Here is a 21,627-nt window from a genome sequence, read left to right on the forward strand (position 1 = left end):
TAGTAGCTTTGACATTCATATCTTTCTTTTCTCTCTCTCTGTGTTTCTACACAAGCTCAAAGTTTCTGAAGCCTGTTTTTATCTGCTATCATCAGATCTCCAACAGCCTCATTCACATCCCTCACACACTCTACAGCCTCATCAGTACTGACTTCATCTTCACTGACTGATGGAGCACAACATGAACCTGTGGAGGCTGAAACACTGTCCTATCAAACATCTCCCCGTCACCACTCCACTTCTGTCAGGCTTTAAATGGATCCCGCTCAAGTCTGTCTCTTCTATTTGGAGCCAAAAGAAAAACTGTTGTTCAGTCGTTTAGAAAGCCACAACATTTCTGAAAGCACTCAAATATCTTCACATTTGTCTTCAGACACATCCTGAACATTTAGGAACTAAACAAAGTTTCAAACATCATCCAAAGATCTGAAATATAGAAAAAAAAAAAAAACAGCAGCTGCAGTCAGTGAACTCACCTCAGAGTCTCCAGTCGACAGTTTGGACTCTCCAGTCCAGCACACAGAACCTTCACTGCTGAATCCTGCAGCTTGTTGAAACTCATGTCCAGCTCTGTCAGATGGGAGGGGTTGGACTTCAGAGCTGAGGCCACAACTTCACAGTGAGTCTCTGAGAATTCACAGTTTATCAGTCTGTGATTATAGAAAATATAAAATGTGTTATTATAAAAGCTGAAAATCTGCATTATAAACACAGATTGAACAGAGTGAGGTCATAATCTGAGGAGCCTGATCTATACTTAAAGTTTTTAAATCCTCTGTTTCTGTGTCACCAGCTACACTTTCAATAATTTCTTTAGGTGAAAATGTAGTGGAGTAAGTTTCAAATATTGATTTGTTAAGCTGGAGCGCATTTGTTCTGACATTTTTGGAGATATGGGTTCCTGCTGTTGGCTCACATTGCAAGTTGTGATGGAGCACTCAGAGCTCATATACTGCAGTTAAACATGTCTCCCAGCACACGGCTGACTGTATTCTGAGGTTGGACATGATTCAATTAGATTATATCTGTCAGGAGAAGTTTATCTCTGTGTTTATTTGTTTCTGAGCAAGTCGTTTGGCTGAGATTAGAAAGTAATCTAAGATCTGATCTTAGATCAGAAAGTAATTGGACAATTTTAATGAACTTCAACGCCTTCGAGCAAATGTGGAACTGAATCATTCTCTTTTCTCTATTTCCTGATGATCATATGTGACATACATGTTTTAACCATTAATTTTGATTTAAACTGATATTTAACATATTTTAAGGAGGAAAGAGAAATTTCACCAGAGGATGTTGATGCTGTTCATGGATACTGAAGACAGACAATGATTTATTTGTCCTTTTCTTAATATTTCTGCTGCTCTTTCTTTCTGTGTTAAAATATTTGAACTGACAGTTTTAATTCAAAATAAATGGTTAAAAGGTGACAATTAAAATAACAACAAAGTTGTGGTTTGAATGTTGATATTCTGTGAGCTATTTAATCACACAGGTACAGGACATATTTTATGATATGTTTAAGTTTATGCATGTTTGTGGTGTGATGTGCATGTAGTGGGCTGTTATGATGTAAATTGTATGGATGTGTTTGGAAACAGAAAGATTATTTTGTTGGATAAAATGACAGTGATTAACCCATCAGCTGTTGGCAGCGCTGGTACACTCGGTCAAGTGAACCACCTGTCACCTGACTCAAACAAGCTCTCCTCCTCCACAGTCCTCCTCACAACCGAACATCACAGCAAACATCTGGATTTTCCCATTCCAGTCCAGCTAGCCAAAGAATGAACAGCCACTTCCTGCTACAGACAGACAGTAAAGTGGACAGTCTGTCCTGTTTTAACATAAACTCACTGCTGCAGCACTAAAGTGATCCCCTCACACTCATGTTTAGTTTGAGTGTCCTTATTTTCCTTAGAGGTATCCATCCTGTCACTAGTTAGCTAACATAAACTAATGTGAGCCTGCCAACCAACCAACCAATCACATGACATCACGTTGCGCGCTGACAGAAGATGGCGCTAAACATGTTTTTAAAACTCTAACTTTAAGCACTTGTTTCTTAAACCCAGCTTCACAGACAGAGTTACATCTGTGTCCATGTTTTAGAGCAGGGCTCAGTGGTGTAAATGAGCCTTTATATGTGTTTCATCTCCATTTTAACATTTAACTCAATTCAATTCAATTCAATTTTATTTATATAGCGCCAAATCACAACAAAAGTCGCCTCAAGGTGCTTCATAGGTACAGAGAAAAACCCAACAATCATATGACCCCCTATGAGCAAGCACTTTGGCGACAGTGGGAAGGAAAAACTCTCTTTTAACAGGAAGAAACCTCCAGCAGAACCAGCTCAGGGAGGGGCGGCCATCTGCTGCGACCGGTTGGGGTGAGAGAAGGAACTGAACCAAAACACTTAAAACTTCACCTGATGTGTCTGTGTAGGTTCTCACCATCCAGTCATGGTAATCTAAGGAGCCTGGAAAGAAAAGTGACTTCTTTAAGTTTCTTAAAGACGTTTCATCTCTCGAAATCTCTGCTGATAATCAACCACACCCTTTTTTACACCTTGGCTCATGTGATGAGGCGACTTTTGTTTTGATTTGGCACTCTATAAATAAAATTGAATTGAACTGAATTAATAATGGATTGGATTGCATTTATATAGCGCTTTTCTAGACACTCAAAGTGCTTTACAATTCCACTATTCATTCACTCTCACTTAAGAACAAAACAAGTACTGACTGTCATGATATTGATATGGTAACGGTAAAGAGAGTAATTGATGGTATTGTAAAACCACTACAATATATTTTTAATTTGTCTTTCCAGGAAGGGGTTTTTCCACAAAAAATGAAAGTTGCAAAAATTATTCCCATTTATAAATCAGGTGAAAAGCATTGTTTTACAAATTATAGACCAGTGTCGGGACTCTCCCAGTTTTCTAAGATACTGGAAAAAATATTTCTAAAAAGATTTGATAGCTTTGTGGATAAACATGGATTGTTGGCGAATTGCCAGTATGGGTTTAGAAATAATAGATCAACAGCTTTGGCAGTGATGGATTTTGGAAATAACAGAATGTATGGATAACAAGAACTATGCACTTGGAGTCTTTCTAGATCTAAAAAAAAAAGCTTTTGATACTGTTGACCACAAAATTCTAATAGTCAGACTGGAAAAATATGGGTTTAGGGGTGTGGTATTGGATTGGATAAAAAGCTATGTGATGGATCGACAGCAATATGTACAAATAAATGAGTTTAAATCTAAATTGATGGATACTGAATGTGGAGTACCTCAAGGATCAGTTTTGGGTCCGAAAATGTTTATTATGTATGTAAATGATATTTGTAAAGTATCGAAGATACTAAAGTTTGTAATTTTTGCAGATGATACCAATATACTTTGTTCAGGTGTGGAATTTCTTGTTTTTGCTTTGCTTTGTTTTATTCTTTGCTTCGAGCCCTGTGTACAGGAGCTGCATGCAAAAAGATCTTTTGTTAAAAGGGTTGGCGTAATAAGCAAATGCTTCAGCCAATGCCTTTTGATTAGCCTTGTCTCATGCTTTCTTGCTTTGTGGTAATCTTTATTCTGTATTCACTGAGATATTTGAATGCTAATCAATCAATAAATCAAATCAATCAATAAAAATCAAAAATTTCAACAGGTTTTGGAGGTGATCACACAGGAGTTAAAGATATTAAAGAAGTGGTTTGATAGAAACAAATTGTCCTTAAATTTAAATAAAACAAAATGTATGTTATTCGGAAAGTATAAGAAAAACATTAACATTGAAATTTGTGTTGATAATGTATATCTAGAAAGGGTTAATACCATAAAATTTCTTGGTGTGATCATTGATCATAAGGCCTGTTGGAAATCACACATCACTTATGTGAGGGGAAAGTTAACACGGGGCATTGCTGTCTTGGGGAAAGTAAAACAATTTCTGGATAGGAAAACATTGTACATGTTATATTGTGCTTTACTATTACCATACATGAGTTATTGTGTAGAGGTTTGGGGAAATACATATAAAAGTAATATTCAGACTATAATCATAATGCAGAAAAGGGCTATTAGACTAATAAATCAGGAGGTGTACAGGGCTTTATTAAGATGCAAGCTATAAAATTCCAGGATCTGGTGAAATTTAAAACAGTGCAAATAATATATAAGGCAAGGAAAGGGATGCTCCCAATTGAAATAATGGTTCTTAGAGAGAAGGGAGGTATAATTTTAGAGGGAAGTGGAATTTAAAATTAGAAAGAGTAAGAAAAACATTGAAAAGGATGTCTATTTCAATAGTGGGAGTTAAATTCTGGAATGAGTTAAAAGAAGAAATAAAGGTCAGTAGTGATATAAACCAGTTTAAAATAAAACTCAAAATTTTTTTTTTAAATAAGTATAAGAATGAAGAAAATGCAATTAACCCAAGACAGCAGTCAAAGTGATGTTAATTTTCTTCTGCAAATTAGCAAATCTAAATATAGTTTTAGTTGAACACAAGAAAATATTTTTTGTGATGTTATGTTCTAAGTTGAAGGCATTGTGTACATTTTGATGTTCAAATTTAGATGATGAGGATGTAAACCTGAGGGGGTAGGGCTAAATAAGTATATACTTCTGCCTACTCCTTTTCAAACAACTGCATGGAAAGATTTTATGAAATGTTGGTGAATGTATATGTTTGAAATAAAAAAGAACTGATCTGAACTGAACATTCACACACTGGTGGAGGCAAACCACATTTGTAGCCACAGCTGCCCTGGGGCAGACTGACAGAAGCGAGGCTGCCATATTGCACCATTGGCCGGCCCTCTGGCCAACACCAGTAGGCGGAAGTGTCTTGCCCAAGGACACAACGACCAAGACAGACAGAGCTGGGGATCAAACCGGCAACCTTCCAAGATGAGCTTCCCAACCCCCTGAACCACGGTCGCCCTCCATGTTGACCAACATGATCAATAGTTGGTCAACTACCCTCTTAAGGGACACTCCCACTAGGATTAAAATCTGGGACTCTCCTTTCTCTCTCCAGTTCCTTAATCTTAATTATGTAAATTCTCATGACCATTGATCAACGAACACTGATCAAAGCCCACTGATCAATGGCGATGAGTACCATTCACAGAGAGTTGGGGAATGGCTGCAATCACAGCATTGTAAGATGGTGAAAGATGTACCCTTAGGCCCCCTCCTCCATTCAGAGATGGTCTTTCCCTACCTGTCTGTGAAGGTTCTCAGTCTTCCCTACCATTACAGTCTCAGCTAAAACATATTAAAATGTGTCTTGATGCATTCTCAATCATCCAGGAAAGTAAATCTCCAAAAGTTGAATCTGTTCATCTGGACGTAGCGTTTTGTGGGAGAAACGTTTCGTCACTCATCCAAGTGACTTCTTCAGTCTGCTGAAGAAGTCACTTGGATGAGTGACGAAACGTTTCTCCCACAAAACGCTACGTCCAGATGAACAGATTCAACTTTTGGAGATATTAAAATGTGCAATGCCAAGGAATGTACTCTGTACTCCATTTCAACGCAAAATAATAAAACAAAGTAAATAAAGGAGTGTGATTCTTATTTTAAAAATTAAACTATTAACCTACATTGATCAATGATGTTAATGATCACATCTGGACTCACCGAGCCTTTCTGCAGTTCCTCACAGCTGGAATCAGTCTCAGACGGCCCTCCTTTGAAGCTTTGTACTTCTGCAGGTCCAACTCATCCAGAACCTCCTCTGACATCTGCAGCATGAAGGCCAGAGCTGAGCAGTGGATCATAGAGAGTTTCTTCTCTGATCTGATCTCTGACTTCAGGAACTCTTGGATCTCCTGATGTACTGAGAGGTGGTTCATCTCCATCAGACAGTGGAAGATGTTGATGCTTCTGTCAGGAGAGATTTTACAACTGTTCATCTTCTTCAGGTTCTTGATGACTCTCTGGATGATTTCTGGACTGTTCTCTGTCTGACCCAGCAGACCTCCTAAGAGTCTCTGGTTGGACTCCAGACAGAGGCCATGAAGGAAGCGAACAAACAGGTCCAGGTGGCCATTTTTAATCTGGAGGGATTTCTCCATGGCTCGTTTAAGGAAATCATCCAGAGATGACCCACTGTACTTTCGCCCCAAAAAATCCCTCAGCACCTCTGTCTTCCTGCTGGTGAAACAGTGGAACATGTAGACAGCAGCCAGAAACTCCTGAATGCTCAGATGAACAAAGCAGTAGACTGGTTTCTGGAAGATCACACACTCTCTCTTGAAGATCTCTGTACAAACTCCTGAGTACACCGAGGCCTCTGTCACATCCAGACCACACTGCTCCAGGTCTTCTTGGTAGAACATGATGTTTCCTTTCTCCAGATGTTCAAACGCCAGCCTCCCCAGCTTCAGAAGAACTTCCCTGTCAGCCTCCGTCAGCTCCTGTGGACTCGTCTCATGTCCCTCATGGTACTTGTTCTTCTTCCTCTTTGTCTGAACCAGCAGGAAGTGTGAGTACATGTCAGTCAGGGTCTTGGGCAGCTCTCCTCTCTGCTCTGTAGTCAACATGTGCTCCAGAACTGTAGCAGTGATCCAGCAGAAGACTGGGATTCTACACATGATGTGGAGGCTCCTGGATGTCTTCATGTGGGAGATGATTCTGCTGGACAGCTCTTCATCACTGAATCTCCTCCTGAAGTACTCCTCCTTCTGGGCGTCACTGAAGCCTCGTACTTCTGTTAGCCTGTCAACACATGTAGGAGGGATCTGATTGGCCGCTGCAGGTCGGGAAGCTATCCAGACGAGAGCCGAGGGAAGCAGATTCCCCTGGATGAGGTTTGTCAGCAGCTGGCTGACTGATGACTTCTGTGTGACATCAGACAGCAGCTTCCTGTTGGTGAAATCCAATGAAAGTCTGCTTTCATCCAGGCCGTCAAAGATGAACAAAAGCTGAGAGACAGCCAGCTTCTCTGCTGTGACCTTCTGTAATGTTGGATGGAAAACATGGAGCAGCTGCAGAAGACTGTACTGCTCATCTCTGATCAGGTTCAGCTCCCTGAATGAAAGCAGAACCACCACACTGACATGTTGGTTCTCCAAGCCCTCTGCCCAGTCCAGAGTGAACTTCTGCACTGAGAAGGTTTTTCCAACACCAGCCACGCCGTTGGTCAGAACCACTCTGATGGGTCTCTGTTGGTCAGGTAAGGCTTTAAAGATGTCCTGGCACCTGATTGGAGTGTCATGGAGGGCGTCCATCTTGGAAGCTGTCTCCAGCTGCCTCACCTCATGTTGGGTATGAACCTCTTCACTCTGTCCCTCTGTGATGTAGAGCTCAGTGTAGATCCTGTTGAGGAGGCTTCTACTTCCTGTTTCATCACTTCCTTCAGTCACACGTTCACATCTCCTCCTCAGACTGATCTTATGTTCATCTAAAACCTCCTGCAGACCAACATCTGCTGAAAGAAAGAAAAACAGAAAGAAAACTCTTCAATGTCTGAACAACAACAAGAAGTCCAGTTTTCAGAAACGAGTCCATCAGCAGACAGATGTTCAGTCCTACTTTGTACACAGCTGCTCTGACTGGCTGTCTGCAGTCCAGCTCTGCTTCTGGATCTTTCTCCACACTGGGGACAGGACGAGTCTCCTGATGAAGCAGACTGGTCCCAGTATGAGGAGATGCACTGTCTGCAGAACCAGTGTCCACAGCTGGTAGAGACTGGATCCTTCAGGACGTCCTGACACAAAGCACAGCAGGACAGCTGCTCCTCCTCACAAACACCACTCCTCTTCCTCTTCCTCCCTCTGTGAACACATTTCTTTATCAGTAAAATCACTGACTGTCAGTGACAAGCATCCAGATTTGATGACACTGTGCAGAAGCTCTGATGGTCACAGAGAAAAATCAAAGTGGAGAAACTGGTGTTTGAATTCAGAATCAGAGTGATGTTTCCTTTGAGTCGACTCAGAAGAATGACAAAAATGAAAATATCTTTTCTGGGAGTTTAACACAGTCATGTTTCCAGCACTCTGACTTACACTTATTCCATGGAAACTCACTCTAACCTGAACCACACCTACAACCCAACAGCGTTTGAGCCTCATCTTCTCCATTCCTGACAGTAGAGGTTAAATATGCAACCAAAAAATAAAAGAATTTGGTTCAGTCAAAAGAAATTTGCACGGTGACCAAGTTAAGTAACCCCAGTATAGCAGATAACTATGGGCAGAACTTTGTGCCATCAAAAACTGAATTTGAACAAGATTGAGCAATTCAAATCTGAATTGCTCAAATTGAATAAAAACTTCTAAAACTGAATTTGAATTAGTCTAATTTGAAAGTCTACAGCATCTTGAGCTGGAGCAGGGCACAGATTAAGACGTCAGTCATTCATCAGGTTGAATGACCAGCGGATAAACACAGGTTGGTAATAAATGTATTACATGTATAAGAAGAAGCATCATGTCAATAAATGAGAGCAGTACAATAACTTTTATGCTTATTGCACCTGTTACCTAAAAATGATAATTTAGCGTAGTTTGCCCTGGGTTCAGCTTTGACAAATATGATCAACTGTTTCCAGTAGAATCCCAAAGTCGTCATCTTGGATCCTCTCAGAGTCCTGTATGCTTGCAGAGACTCCTACAGTAGAGAAACACTCAAATGAAAGTCCAAATCATTGTACTTTAGGTTTATTTATGTCTTACACAACTTCCCAACTTTAGCTAAAATGAATAGTTAGTCTAATTCATAAGTGCAGCATTACTGGATGCTGCAGGCACGATCCAGTAATGCAAATGAGTCTGAAATTGAATTGTAGAACTGAAATTGAATGGTGCGACATGAAACTGAAAGTATTCAAGAGCTAAATTTAAGGAAGGCTGGAATAAAATTTCAAATTCAATGAATTCATTTTCAAAATATAAAATTCACTTTCAGGGCAGTACGGTGGCACGGTGTTTAGCACTGTTGCCGCACAGCAAGAAGGTCTTGAGTTCAATTCCACCATCAGGCCAGAGTCTTTCTGTGTGGAGTTTGCATGTGTGGTGGCAGATTTATTAATCACATATTTTAACCATATCACTTTAGTATAGTAAGAATGTGATCACAAGTGGGGCCCAAGTTTTATTGCACCTTTACAGCAGACTCATTTTCCTCTTGAGGGCACTGGGCATCCTGTTGTAAAGGAGGTGACAGTTGGTCAGAGCATTTCTTACACTGAACAGTTACGGGTCTGCTAATAATTGATCTGCTGTGGAATGTTCTTTGTTTAAGAGTGTCTGTGTCTGCGTATATAAGATGTAAGGGTGGTGGCCACAATTCAGAGATGGTCCTAGTGTTTCACTGGGATGCTCTCTCCACTATGCAATGTGTTTATTAAACCCACTTCAAATCAAGCTCACTGGGTGCGTTGCAGGTTATTGTTAGATTTTCCACAACACATGTTCTCCCCGTGTTTGCGTGGGTTCCCTCCAGGTACTATGGCTTCCTCCCATCGTCTAAAGACATGCAGTTTGTAGGGATAGGTTAATTGATTAATCCAAATTGTCCATAGGTGTGAATGTGAGCACAAATGGTTGTCTGTCTCTGTGTGTTAGCCCTGCAACAGATTGGCGACCTGTCCAGGGTGTACCCTGCCTCTCGCCTGTTACGAAATAAATATATATTCTTAATGCTTATTTTCCGATTATATTGTTTTATGTATTTTAATAATAAAGGCCTTTATAAACCAAGACCAGATGTGAGAAAGAACTAGGTCAGAGGGTGACAGGTCGCCTAGCAACAGAGGCTTTAGTAAGGGGAAGTTAAGAAACAGGAAGTTTAGTGCAGAGCTGCAGAGGCAATATTAAGAACCCGAAACCAGACAGAAAAAGCGGAACTAAGTAACATACACACATTAGTCAGACCAGAAGGAGTTGTTTTGATCGAAACTATGTGTGTCTGTGTGTGACGTATAGCAGAAATATATATACGGAAGTAGCCTGTAATGCTTTCAGAACTGTGAGTGCGTGCTCGTGTCTGCAGTTCTCCATTTCCGGAAATGTAAAATAAAGATCATTTTTTGAGCTTTAACCACTCTGAGTCCAGTCTTTCTCTGTCGCCAAAAGAATTCAAAAGAACAGAATTTAATACGCCCTATGACAGCTGGGATTGGCTCCAGTGCCCCCCGTGACCCTGAAAAGGATAAGTGGAAGCAAATGGATGGAAAATTCACTTTCAATTTAGTGATGATCATTTTCAAACCTATACATTGAATTTCAAATTAGGCTAATTCGAATTCAGTTTTAGAAGCTTTTATTCAAGTTGAGCAATTCAGATTTGAATTTAACTTGTTCAAATTCAGTTTTTAATGGCACAAAGTTCTGCCCATAGACAATGAGCTACAACCTCAAGTTGTCCTCTGAGCTGAACAGTTAACATCGGTCTTTATGTGCAGCTCTGAGGAAGTGTCACTTTACTTGGATCATTTCTGTTGGGTTCAGGTCACGTGTCCTAGAACATCATCCTTTTAATGTTTGTGATGACTCAGCTCACAGACACTCATCCTGATATTTTCCTTTAAAATTTGATGGTATAGTTAATCTGAGTTTACAGTTTATCTGCATAAATCTACAGAAAAACAGACGCAAACACCATAAAGCATCAGTTTCACCATAAAGAATAAACTGTTGTTTCCTTCCTTTTAATTCAGAGAAAAAGTTTGATTTTGATTTTCAGCTGCAGAGACGTTCAAAGACAATCAGGACAAATCAGTTTCATTTCCTTCATGAAAGTTTTCACTGTCAGGAGACATTTTAGTCAAAAATCTGAAACATGAAACTGATTTTTACAAATTAGAAAGTGATCACGATCATTATTTACACTCTGAATAAATGAGTTAGCAGCTCTCTTACATTGTTACTGCAGGTCCATGACTGTAATGTGGAGGTGTTTGTGTGACCCCATCACTCCTCACAGACACACAGCTGGATGCTGCAGATGCTGCTCCGTCCTCTTCCTCCATCTTCTTGATGTCAGGGTGGAGTTAGTCTGAGCGGTAAACACACACACTCAGAGGTGCTGTTGTACTGGAAGCATCACACTGACGGGTTTCTAAACACGGAGTGCTGTGACGAATGTGTTATGGTGAGGGTTATGAGGGGTAACCTGCCCCACTCCTCATATTTCGTGACAATTGATGGTGGAGTCATAATTTGCTGTTGTGGTGCCAAAAAGTGACTGCAGATGTTTCTGTGTGTTTTTATGTCTAATATTTTTATGTACACACTGTAACAAACAGGATTTATGTTCTATATAAGATAAAGAAATGAGCTTCTACATTATAATCAGGTCCTTTTTCTTCAGATATCTTTACAGAAGTGTGATGGTAGATTTGTTAAGTTTCTGCTGCTCTGTTGGTCAGATGGAACAGATGGAAAAAGACATTTTTAATGTCAGTGAGAGTTTTTCTATTTATTTATATATTTTTGAATAAAGGATATATTAAAGTCGCTTTGCCAGAAACAGACTGCAGCTTCTACTCTGTGACAGGAAGGTTCTTCCTGCCTCAACTTGACTTCATGTCATTCATGCTTGAAATGCTCCCAGTAGTGTGGGACACATGAACTAGGAACGGTTTTAGTTTTAGGTTGTATATAATAGTAATTGGGGGTTAGAGCACTTTCTTTCTTTGAGGTTTTTTCTTTACATTATCTGACTTCACGATGACATAAAAAGTGAATATGCTGCACTAGGATAACAATAACAACATTGACATCAGCATTAATGATGTATAAAAACTTTTTTGTAACAAAAACATCATAAAACATCAGAGTGTTGCTTTAGATTGTGTTCATTTTAAGCAGCAGAACCTGAAACACACAAACGTCTCTCCAAACAACAACAAACAGCTCGAACAGCTGAGAAACTGCAACAGCCTCTGAACACAATACGACTGCAGAAACTAAAGGTTATACTCATCCTGTTCTCCACGGGGGGCGCTCTTTTCAACTGCATACTTCCTGTTCTCATCTGTCTGAGCTCGCAGAGACTCAGGGTCTGTCTCAATATGCGTTCTCGTGTACTCGTGATACGTCATCAGTCGGAGACCAAGTACTGTTCCAATTCGAAGTACGCATCAAACCGAGAACGTGAAAAAGTCCTGGATGTGTTCTTGCTCCGCCTGTTTTATTGAGCATGCATCGATGGTGACTTGTGTGGACTTGGTGCAGCTAAATATCCCAGAATGCATTTCGTCCGAAACTCAAACGCGGCAATGGCGGACGAGCGGGGCTAAAAACTTTTAAATATTACTCTTTCTGGGTCACACAATAAACTTTTTAGTTATTTTCAAGCTAGAATGTAGCTGTGTAAACTTCAAATATCTGCTCGATTTATCAAGATATCATATATTTTGTCACGGACCCAGCTCCAGGGATTCGGGGTCCGTGAGCAGTGTGGACTATATTGTAATTATTATTATTATTGTGGTTATTGTTATTATTGTTATTATGGTTGTGTCTGCTGTCCTGTGTTCCGTGTTTGTGTACTGTCAGGTGTTTATGGGTGTGTGCATGTGTGTGAGGGTGCGGTCGTGGCAGGCACTTTTAGGCCTGGTGGGTGTGGCCCTGCCAGCTGACCGGTCCCACCCAGGAATCCACACACACCTGGCGCCGATCAAGCCTCGTCAGAGGAGCTTCAAAACAGTGTGGCTGAGAGCTCCTCAACGCTGGATCGTTGAGTGACTTCCCGTCAGTCTTAAGTTTATGTGCAAGGTTAGTGCAGGTCTGCTGTTAGGTTTTGTACTCACGGCTACCTTTTGTATGCGTGTTTCCCCAGGAGGCATTGCGGCATCCAGGAGGCAGCACACGGATAGTACACAGGGAACGGAGACAGAGCACGGAGCACGGGATAAGGGAGAAGACACGGAACGGGAGTTGGGATCGCACGGGGGATTTATTGTTGTTTGGATTTTCACCCCTGTAAATAAACGCACTGCCTTCAGCGTCAAGTCCTGCATTTTGGGTCCTCATTCCTCACATCCCCACGGTCTGCCACACAGACCGTGACAGAACGATCCAGCCAGATGGACCCAGCGGACTCAAGGACCGTCTCACAAGAGGAGTTGCTCGCCCAGCTCTGGAATTACTGTCGGAGCATTATCCAGGTGGCAGATCCACATCAGAGACACATACAGGTCGTATTTTTTGATACTTTCCTGTCTTCAACCACCTTTTCTGTGAGCTTTTTGGACATTAAGAGATTGATTTCGATTATAACCATACTGAGGGCAAGTTCCAGCTTTGAGCTTTTGGGTTTGGGCTGTCCGGGTAAGGAGGATGTGGCGACCTCCTTAGGAGCCCTTGCTGCCTTTTTCTTTTTTCATAGGCAGACAGCTTCCCCACCGTCGCTTGCAGCTCACTTGTTGGACCCTCCATTGCGGGGGAAACGGTTCCCACGCTCTCTGCACCTCACCACTTCTCCACTCACCCCCGCGGCATGTGCTGAGTCAGCAGACGAAGGACCGGCAGTTCAAAACAACACGGCTGCTGTCCTGCCCGGCCGGCTGGTGGAACCGCAGTCAGACACGCCGGCCCCGGCATCATTTGGGAAGCGATGTTCGCGCCGCCGGCACGCCTCACCGCCGCCAGATTCCCTGGCTTTCCCTCAGCCGATTGTGGTGAGTCATATGGACAATTCATCTTCACTCGCCTCATCTGTTTATTCACTGGACTGTGTGAACGCTAACCTCGTAGCACAGCCTGTAGCCCTAGCACAGTCTGCTGCCCAGCACGTAACTCAGTCTGCTGCCCAGCACGTAACTCAGTCTTTAGTCCAGTCAGCCTCTCATCCTCGTCCTCAGTTGGAGGTCGATATGCCTGCTGGACCAACTCTGCCATCATTTCACCAGTCTGTTGTTCCTGCATCACTGTCCAGTCTACCACGAGTAGCTGCCACACCATCATCACCTCCACCCTCTGCAGCTACTTCTCCGCCAGCGTCCCATCAGACTGCAGCGACCGCAGCACTCTTGGCTACACCATCCACACCACCCGCTCGACCATCATCTTCACCACCTGCAGCTACCGCATCGCCATCTTCACCTCCGGATCAACCATCTATAGCCGCTCTGCAGCCGGAGGAGCAGCTTAGCGAGCGGGGGAGCCCGCGTCACAGCCGGAGGAGGAGCTCAGCGAGCGGGGGAGCCCGCGTTGCCAACTGTTGAACTCAGCAAGCGGGAGGAGCCAGCGCCGCTGCCGGGGGAGCTCAGTGAGCCGGAGGAGCTCAGCAAGCCCGAGCAGGAGCTCAGCGAGCGGGAGGAGCTCAGCGAGCGGGAGGAGCTCAGCGAGCGGGAGGAGCCAGCGCCGCTGCCGGGGGAGCTCAGTGAGCCGGAGGAGCTCAGCAAGCCCGAGCAGGAGCTCAGCGAGCGGGAGGAGCTCAGCGAGCGGGAGGAGCCCGCGTCGCCAGCTGTGGAGCTCAGCGAGCCGGAGGAGCTCAGCAAGCCCGAGCGAGAGCTCAGCGAGCGGGAGGAGCTCAGCAAGCCCAAGCAGGAGCTCAGCGAGCGGGAGGAGCTCAGCGAGCGGGAGGAGCTCAGCGAGCGGGAGGAGCTCAGCGAGCGGGAGGAGCCCGCATCGCCAGCGGTGGAGCTCAGCGAGCCGGAGGAGCTCAGCAAGCCCGAGCAGGAGCTCAGCGAGCGGGAGGAGCTCAGCGAGCGGAGGAGCCCGCGTTGCCAGCTGTGGAGCTCAGCGAGCCGGAGGAGCAGCTTAGCGAACCGCAGCAGGAGCTCGGCGAGCGTGGGGAGCCCGCGCCACAGCCGGAGGGGCTCTGTGAGTCGGAGCGGGAATTCAGCGAGCAGGAGGAGCTTACAGATCTAATCTTACAGAGAATGTGATGATTTTATGGATAATTAAAGTCAGTCATATATCCACAAACACAACAAGCTGAAAGTCAGTGATGCTGCTCGGTTTGCAGTCCTGAATATGACAGCACAAGCAGGATTCACTGCACTGTTAATGTTAGCTATGTTATATTGCTGCCTCTGTTCGGTGGTGTCGAGCCAAACGGACTTTAACGTGTGTTTGAACGAGCTGACGGTTCACTCGTTAAGCTGAAAGAAAGATGCTTTAATCACAGGAGTCACACATGTGTCCACTGGACCATCTGGGAACTCTTCTTGTTTAGCACTCGTAATAACACAAACACTAAATCCTCCTTCTCTTGTGCTGTTTTGTAGCAGTGTGTACACCTGAGACTGTCACCTGTCTGTCTGTCCTGCACTCTCTCTCTGTTTCTTTCTCTCTGATTGTGGAATAAAAGTATGAACATGTATTTATAAGTTACACTTGTGTTTGAATCCTGCAGCTTCTCACACATTTGATTTCCATGTGTGACGACTGCAAGTGTCCAGAGTGAGGACAGACTGAAGTACCCACTGCTGCACATCATCTGTGAGGCTTTGCACCCCTGATGATCCACCAGGACAAACTCAGCAGTGTGTGAGGAAGAGGAGGAGGAAGAGCCAGCAGCAGCTGACAGATGGAGAGAATAGACAGACTGTTCCCTGTTTGTGAAGGACTGCTAGGAAAGTTTAACATAACTAATTGTCTGTCCTGAATCAGTCTTATTAGGTAATGTTCAAATAATGTTATCATCCCAGTGTTTTCAGTGTGGGAGAAAGTACTCAGGGCCTTCAAGTTACACACTATGAAAGGCAGCAACAAGTTTAATATTCAGAAACCTAAAGTATGTATCAGCAGCAGAATGGAGCTAAAAATAAATGTTTGTTTCAGTTCTATGAAGCTTTGAGTATTTTGGATTAGTAGCACTGCTGTGTTTGTTGCATCATATTGCTGTAATTGTTTATATGCTTTATATATTCTGAGGTAAGTTGATCTATAGTGTTACATCATATTCTATAAGGATGTTATGTGTTTGTAGACTTTCTGCCCAGTTTGACCCATTTAGCAGAAGTCGGCCTGTTTAAGGCTCTGATATCTATTCTGTATGACTTAAAGCAGTTATGACATGGTCTGATTTTCTCACCCAATAAAGGAATATTTCATATATCAGTCTGATCTTCATTCTATCAGCAACAGTTATCACAGCTCGTACATTTTCTTTTTACACATATATGTAAGCATTGAGCCAAATTTAGTAATGCCAACATATTAAAAGAACAATGTTTGTCTCTTCTATATAATACATCTGTATATACACTGTCAGAGATACTTGTCTTTGAGTGAAGATTTAAGGTGATAGGAAATATAAATAACTGCAACTTGAGTCTTTGACCCAGAGTTCAAGCTCACTGCTGTAATAACTAATAATGATTAATATAATAACTACAATATTGGCCATATTATAGTTACATTACCAAAGTGAGATGACTTTAGTCTCATGAACAACATTAGCTAATTGTTATTTACTAGCTAATCTTAAATGACTGTTCAGTACAGAAATGAAGCCCAACAATCATGTTTTACAGTCCTGTGGTCTCAGCCTCAGATACTTATTAAATCACACAGAGCTCATGTAGAAACAAATGAACAAAATATGTTCTCCTTCCTTTCTGTCAAACAAAGCTGTTTGAAACGTTTCAAGCTGTTAGTATCATGGTTGCTAGGCAACCTGGGCAGCGCGACGGAGGCTAGATCGTCCCATTTCACAAGCCTCTCACTTCCGGCCTTAGATGTCTTTGAGTACGCGGCCCTTGTGGACCGTTGAGGCTGCAGAACCTGAATTGGGATACAGCCTCTGAGATAGAAAGTGTGTGACCGTGAACTCGACTCTCTTTATGACACACAGACACTTGTTTTCAGATTTTAGTGAGGACACCAAAAAGCCTCAGAAATATTTTCAAACTCGTGGGGACGGGCATTTTGTGGGACTCTATTGGTCCTCACAAGTATCGTAGCATACCAACTGTTTGTCCTCACAAAGATGTCTAAACAGGTACACACACACACACACAAACAGGTTTGTCAGGTTCCTCGGCTCGTTCTCTGTGTTCGCTCCATTGAAGGTGATTATTGAGCCAATCACAGCTACAGAGTTCACTGTGACTCTTCTTCATCCCTCTACAGTCCACACAAACAAACACACTCAGAGACTCTGACAGCAAAACTACAACAATGTGGTGTTAACACTCACCTGCCTCAGCTTCACCTTCCTGCTGCTGCTACGAACGGAGGCTCAGCTGTTTCTCTTCCTGTTCCCACCTGCTCGGGTTGGCTCCTCCCCTCTGCAGTTACAGGAAATCAGGTGTGTGTGTGTCACTTGTTGAGACTGGTTCTTCCTGCTCTCTATCATCACATTGGGCGTTTCCAAATTCAGGGAGAGGATGCTTCGAATGCACATTTGTAGGAAATTATATCACATGGACGCGATGAAGGCTGTTCAAATTCGAAGAGTCTTCCAAATGTGTCTTTCATTTCCCTGAGTTTGAAGGACGGGTCAGGTGTGTCCTTTGTGGCCCAACATATCCCAGGATTCATTGGGCCATACAGGAGATATTTTTCTGATAATGATAGCGATCGAAGCGGAGTTAATGCAGGAGACGAACACGTTCAAATGTAAGTATATGGAAATCTGGTGGTACAAAAGTTTTTATAGCGGGTGTTAGGCTCTGGGCATCTGCATATACATGTTCTTTTTTTGAGAATGTGAGGACAAACTTGAAAGAGAGACACTGTGAGAGTGGACACATCAACACTGGTGCTGCATCTGTGCTCACCACCATGGCCTCCTTCAGAGAGATGGAGGACTCACTCTGTCTTCTGGCTGATGTAAGTGTTCAGGTTTGAATAGCTGTCGTTCCAGCTGCTTTTATCTTTGTTGTTTCACATTTGTACAGACTTTATATTTTTTATAGACGTGTCATATTATAATACTAATCTCCTGTTGCCAAATCGTGTTGAATATGAGTGATCTGACCATCATAAGTCAGGGGGCCATTATCTTTAGCTGCAGTGAGGATCCTCATCTTGTCTACCAGATTATCCACCTTAATAATCATTGCACGAGGGTGATTGGGTCTTGATAATCCAATGGACCAATGGGCTCTGTCAATTTTGATCTTCCCCTGTTTAGTTTGAATACTCACCAAAGCTCCAAGCTTTGCTACCCAAAAAAGCGCAAACCACCGTTCCAAACGGTAAAGAGACTCAAATTCTTAGCTATTTGGGAGGTTCCTAAGTTGTCCCCGGTCGCCAGTCGTACTATCCCTGCTCTTCCCACAGGAAAATGCCCTACGTCTAAGGCAAGTTGGAAGCGTTACCTTCGAGAAATGCGGTTCCTAACAGCCCTGCTGTCATCCTAAAAAATTTACCTTAATTTAAAACAACCATCACAACTTCACATGAAGTATATGACCGAAGCCGGTCCAACCGTCTCACCAACTAAATATGACCAATTACCTATTATACTAAATTCACTCCGCAGTCCAACTGCTTTAAATACACTTATTCTCTTTACTCAGTACTGTCACTTACAAACTTCCATTATCATTATTTCAACTTTCAAACCTCATGAGATTTTCACCAAAATCAAAACAGACATTTACCGGCAATTTTTACTGAATAGACATTTAATTTTATCATCCAATTCAGCACACTTCGGATAAAATCAACAGGCCTGTGCCTACCTCTTTTATAAAGGCGTCTGCCCACTCAGTTCGATTGCCGGATCATGCCTGCCCGTCTGACCACCACGGACCCCGAATTTCTCCGTCTACACCTCCAACTCTCTCCCTCCTTAACCACCGGACGAGCCCCCAAAATGTTAGGGTTCAAATATTAAGGAGGGATATAGGAGGAAATCCAAATAACAACACTGATCCGGCCGGGTCAAGTCAAACGATGATTTTAATGAACACGCGTGGGGAGATGTACACTGCACAACATCAGCTGTAGATCTCCGCCCCAAAATACACAAGACAATCGTTTTATAGCATCAGGGTTTGTTTTCTGACGGCCCCTCATACGTCATCACATGCATGACTTTCAAAACCACAAATGTTCTGTTAGCAACTTTTAACACAGTTTGAAAAGAACATCGCCTCCATTTCCATCCCAGGTGTCTTCCTGTAGCTCGCCTTCGCTCGCTTATCTCTGGAACATCAGCAACACATCTTAAGGCACACTGTCACTTGTGCAGACACAATTTTGCAGTTGCAAGCTTTTACAAAATATTATTCTAACCTTCGCCTACCCCTGAGTCTAACTGCTGTGTAAGTGTGTGTATGTGTGTGTGTCGACCTTAAATCCTCTCTCATCTCACCTGTTGCACTTCTGACCTTTCACCAGAACAGAGGCTCATCCTTACATGTGTAATAACCTAACTGAAACTATATATATGTAATATGTTGAATAAACGTTTTAATCAAGAACCACTACTAAAAGCTTAATCAAAAGATATAAATGAATAGAAGATAATAATGAATAACCTGGTTATTCAAACAGCATCATCCAAACAGCTCCTCAAAATAACTTACACTCACCCTCTGCTTTAGTTTCACTTTCACAAGCACGCTCTGCAAGAGCATGCATTTCCTGTCAGGACTTTAGCATGAGCTATACACAGAGGTGAGCCTTTCATATAATGCAATGTAATCTGCATATAAACATTTAAGATTATAAAAAGCATTCAAAAGCATTTAAGATTATAGATTCAATAAAATATTTCCCTGATCCCCACAACAGCCTTCAAGGAATTTCACCGGTTCCCGACCTTCAGTGTCCTGCATCATCTGGCCCGGCATTTGTAGCGCTTGGGCAGGTGGCTGGGGCGCCAGAAGAGCAGGCGGGTCGGGCTGGGGATGCAACATTGCGGCCCAAGTTTCGGCACCACTATGACGTCGGACCCCAACACGCACAAAGACCGTGGGTATGGTGACAGCACACTTATTTTATTATGACTGTTCACTGTGGTTTAATGCACGGGACACAGACACTCCCGCTCAGTGGTCACTCCACTCTCTCTCCTCGACTGTCACTGAAACATAAAATATTCACAGTCAGTCACTCGTCCCAACACCTGTTCAGCCCCGTCTCCACACCGCCCCTCCTCTGCAGCGGGCCAGAGACCACACCCCCGCCACACAGAGAAATCAAGATTGGGTTTTTTAAGCATAGGCTGTACAACAGCATGTTTAAAACAGGCTGGCACAACACCTGATTTAAGACTGCTATTAAAAATCGCTAAAATGTCAGAACTGACAACCTTAAAAATCTTTTTTAAGAAATGGATTGGAACAACTTCATTTGGACAAGATGATGTCTTTATGCTTCCACCTGATCAAACCACACAGGCTCAAACAGTAGAGCAGGTGAATTTTGTAAAAATGTCATGGGAAGGCAGGGCGTTCATAAATAGAAGATGTTTTATCTTATTGATAAAAAACTGGAAAAATCTTTCACAAGTTTCTGTGAAACTATTAATGTGAGAAGCAGGAGAAATATTCAGGGCAGTCAATGGTTGAGAAAGGAAGCCTGGAGTTGTATTCTCAATAATATTGGCAAAAACTTTGATTTTTCTGCTTTTACAATGTCCTCGTATCTATACACAGGGCTGCACATAAGTGGTCCGCTTGTGCACGTGGACTTTCAAAATAAAAGACGCGCACCATATAAGGAGTTGCCACACGCGTTTGCGTACATAAGATTTTCTGGAGGAGGACAAACATTTGTTTTTATATAATATAAAAGGCACCGTTGTTGTCCGAGAATACGCGCTTCTTTTGCGGTTCGGACTCCTCCTGACATTTCTTTGGAGGTGGAGGAACACCAAAGTAATTGCTTAAAGGAGCTTCTTTGACATCTTTAAGAGTTCTAAACAAATGTCTGTCCTCCTCCAGAAAATCTTCCCTGGTATCCATGATTACAAAGTTTTAAAATAAGAAGATCTTATTGCCAGAAGCGTCTGGCATTCATATACATGCAGAGAGTTAACATTTTTTAAGTCAGATAAAATAAATAACACAAATACAAGCAAAGTCAGACGGCAAGCCATACACACTGGCACCATCCTGAATCTGGTGTGAGGATCAAAGTGGACAAAGTGAAATGTGACAGAAAATAAAGCAGACATGAACGTGTACGAGAGCTTTAACGGTATAAATGTGACAGCTTGGAATAGTTCAGCTGTCTGACTCGTTTTTATTGCTCTATCTGAGAAGGGACAGAGTCTGAAATCTGACCTGGGATCAGAAATGGTCTCCTTTAAGTGCAGCTGAGGAACCTGAAGATCCTCCATGATGGTGGAGGGGGCGGAGCTGATAGAGAGGACGTGAGGAAGAAGAAGTGAGCAGGATGAAGAGCACCTCCTCCCTCCGGCTTCAATAGAAGAGGTGACAGTTTAAATGTGTCCACCTAATGATTGTCTCTGTCCTCACCTGTGCATTAATCTGTGCACCAAAGCACATCCTGTGTATTCATATTAGCAAAGAGACCAAATCCTCATCCACACTTTCACACTTTGCATGAAGCTGCTGAGATGTTATCAGACTGAAGCAGCTCACTCGAGCACGTGTTTGATCCCGGTGCGTCTGAAGTCGTGGGAAAGCGTGGACGTCTCGTACAGAGCGGCCCTGATGGCGTCTGGTAGAGGTCAAAGGTCAGTTTGAGGACATCTGGAGCAGAAGCTCCACACCTGAAGCTCTGAAGC

At 42.9% G+C, this 21,627-nt stretch overlaps 2 protein-coding genes across 3 annotated transcripts; one reads left to right on the top strand and one right to left on the bottom strand.

Moving 5' to 3' along the window:
• Positions 1–229: 229 nt before the first annotated feature.
• On the bottom strand, positions 230–17,210 carry LOC109197681 (protein NLRC3). Of its 2 annotated transcripts, XM_019353378.2 has the most exons (6): positions 17,116–17,210; positions 10,881–11,016; positions 7,549–7,790; positions 5,653–7,444; positions 477–650; positions 230–281 (listed from the first exon to the last, which is right to left on the bottom strand). In XM_019353378.2, the coding sequence occupies exons 2-6, from the start codon at positions 10,988–10,990 to the stop codon at positions 245–247; spliced, it is 2,355 nt and encodes a 784-aa protein (XP_019208923.1). In that variant the 5' UTR covers positions 10,991–11,016; positions 17,116–17,210; the 3' UTR covers positions 230–244. The 2 variants fall into 2 exon arrangements, with proteins under 2 accessions (XP_019208923.1, XP_025765985.1); XM_025910200.1 differs by lacking the exons at positions 230–281; positions 477–650 and adding an exon at positions 2,449–2,482.
• Positions 11,026–14,525, top strand: LOC109197682 (proline-rich protein 36-like). Its single transcript, XM_019353380.2, has 2 exons — positions 11,026–12,716; positions 12,805–14,525. Exon 2 carries the CDS (start codon positions 13,052–13,054, stop codon positions 14,189–14,191), a length of 1,140 nt encoding a protein of 379 aa, XP_019208925.1. The 5' UTR covers positions 11,026–12,716; positions 12,805–13,051; the 3' UTR covers positions 14,192–14,525.
• Positions 17,211–21,627: the final 4,417 nt, after the last annotated feature.

This window comes from Oreochromis niloticus, linkage group LG9 (genome assembly GCF_001858045.2).
Source record: "Oreochromis niloticus isolate F11D_XX linkage group LG9, O_niloticus_UMD_NMBU, whole genome shotgun sequence".
Classification (NCBI taxonomy): Eukaryota; Metazoa; Chordata; class Actinopteri; order Cichliformes; family Cichlidae; genus Oreochromis; species Oreochromis niloticus.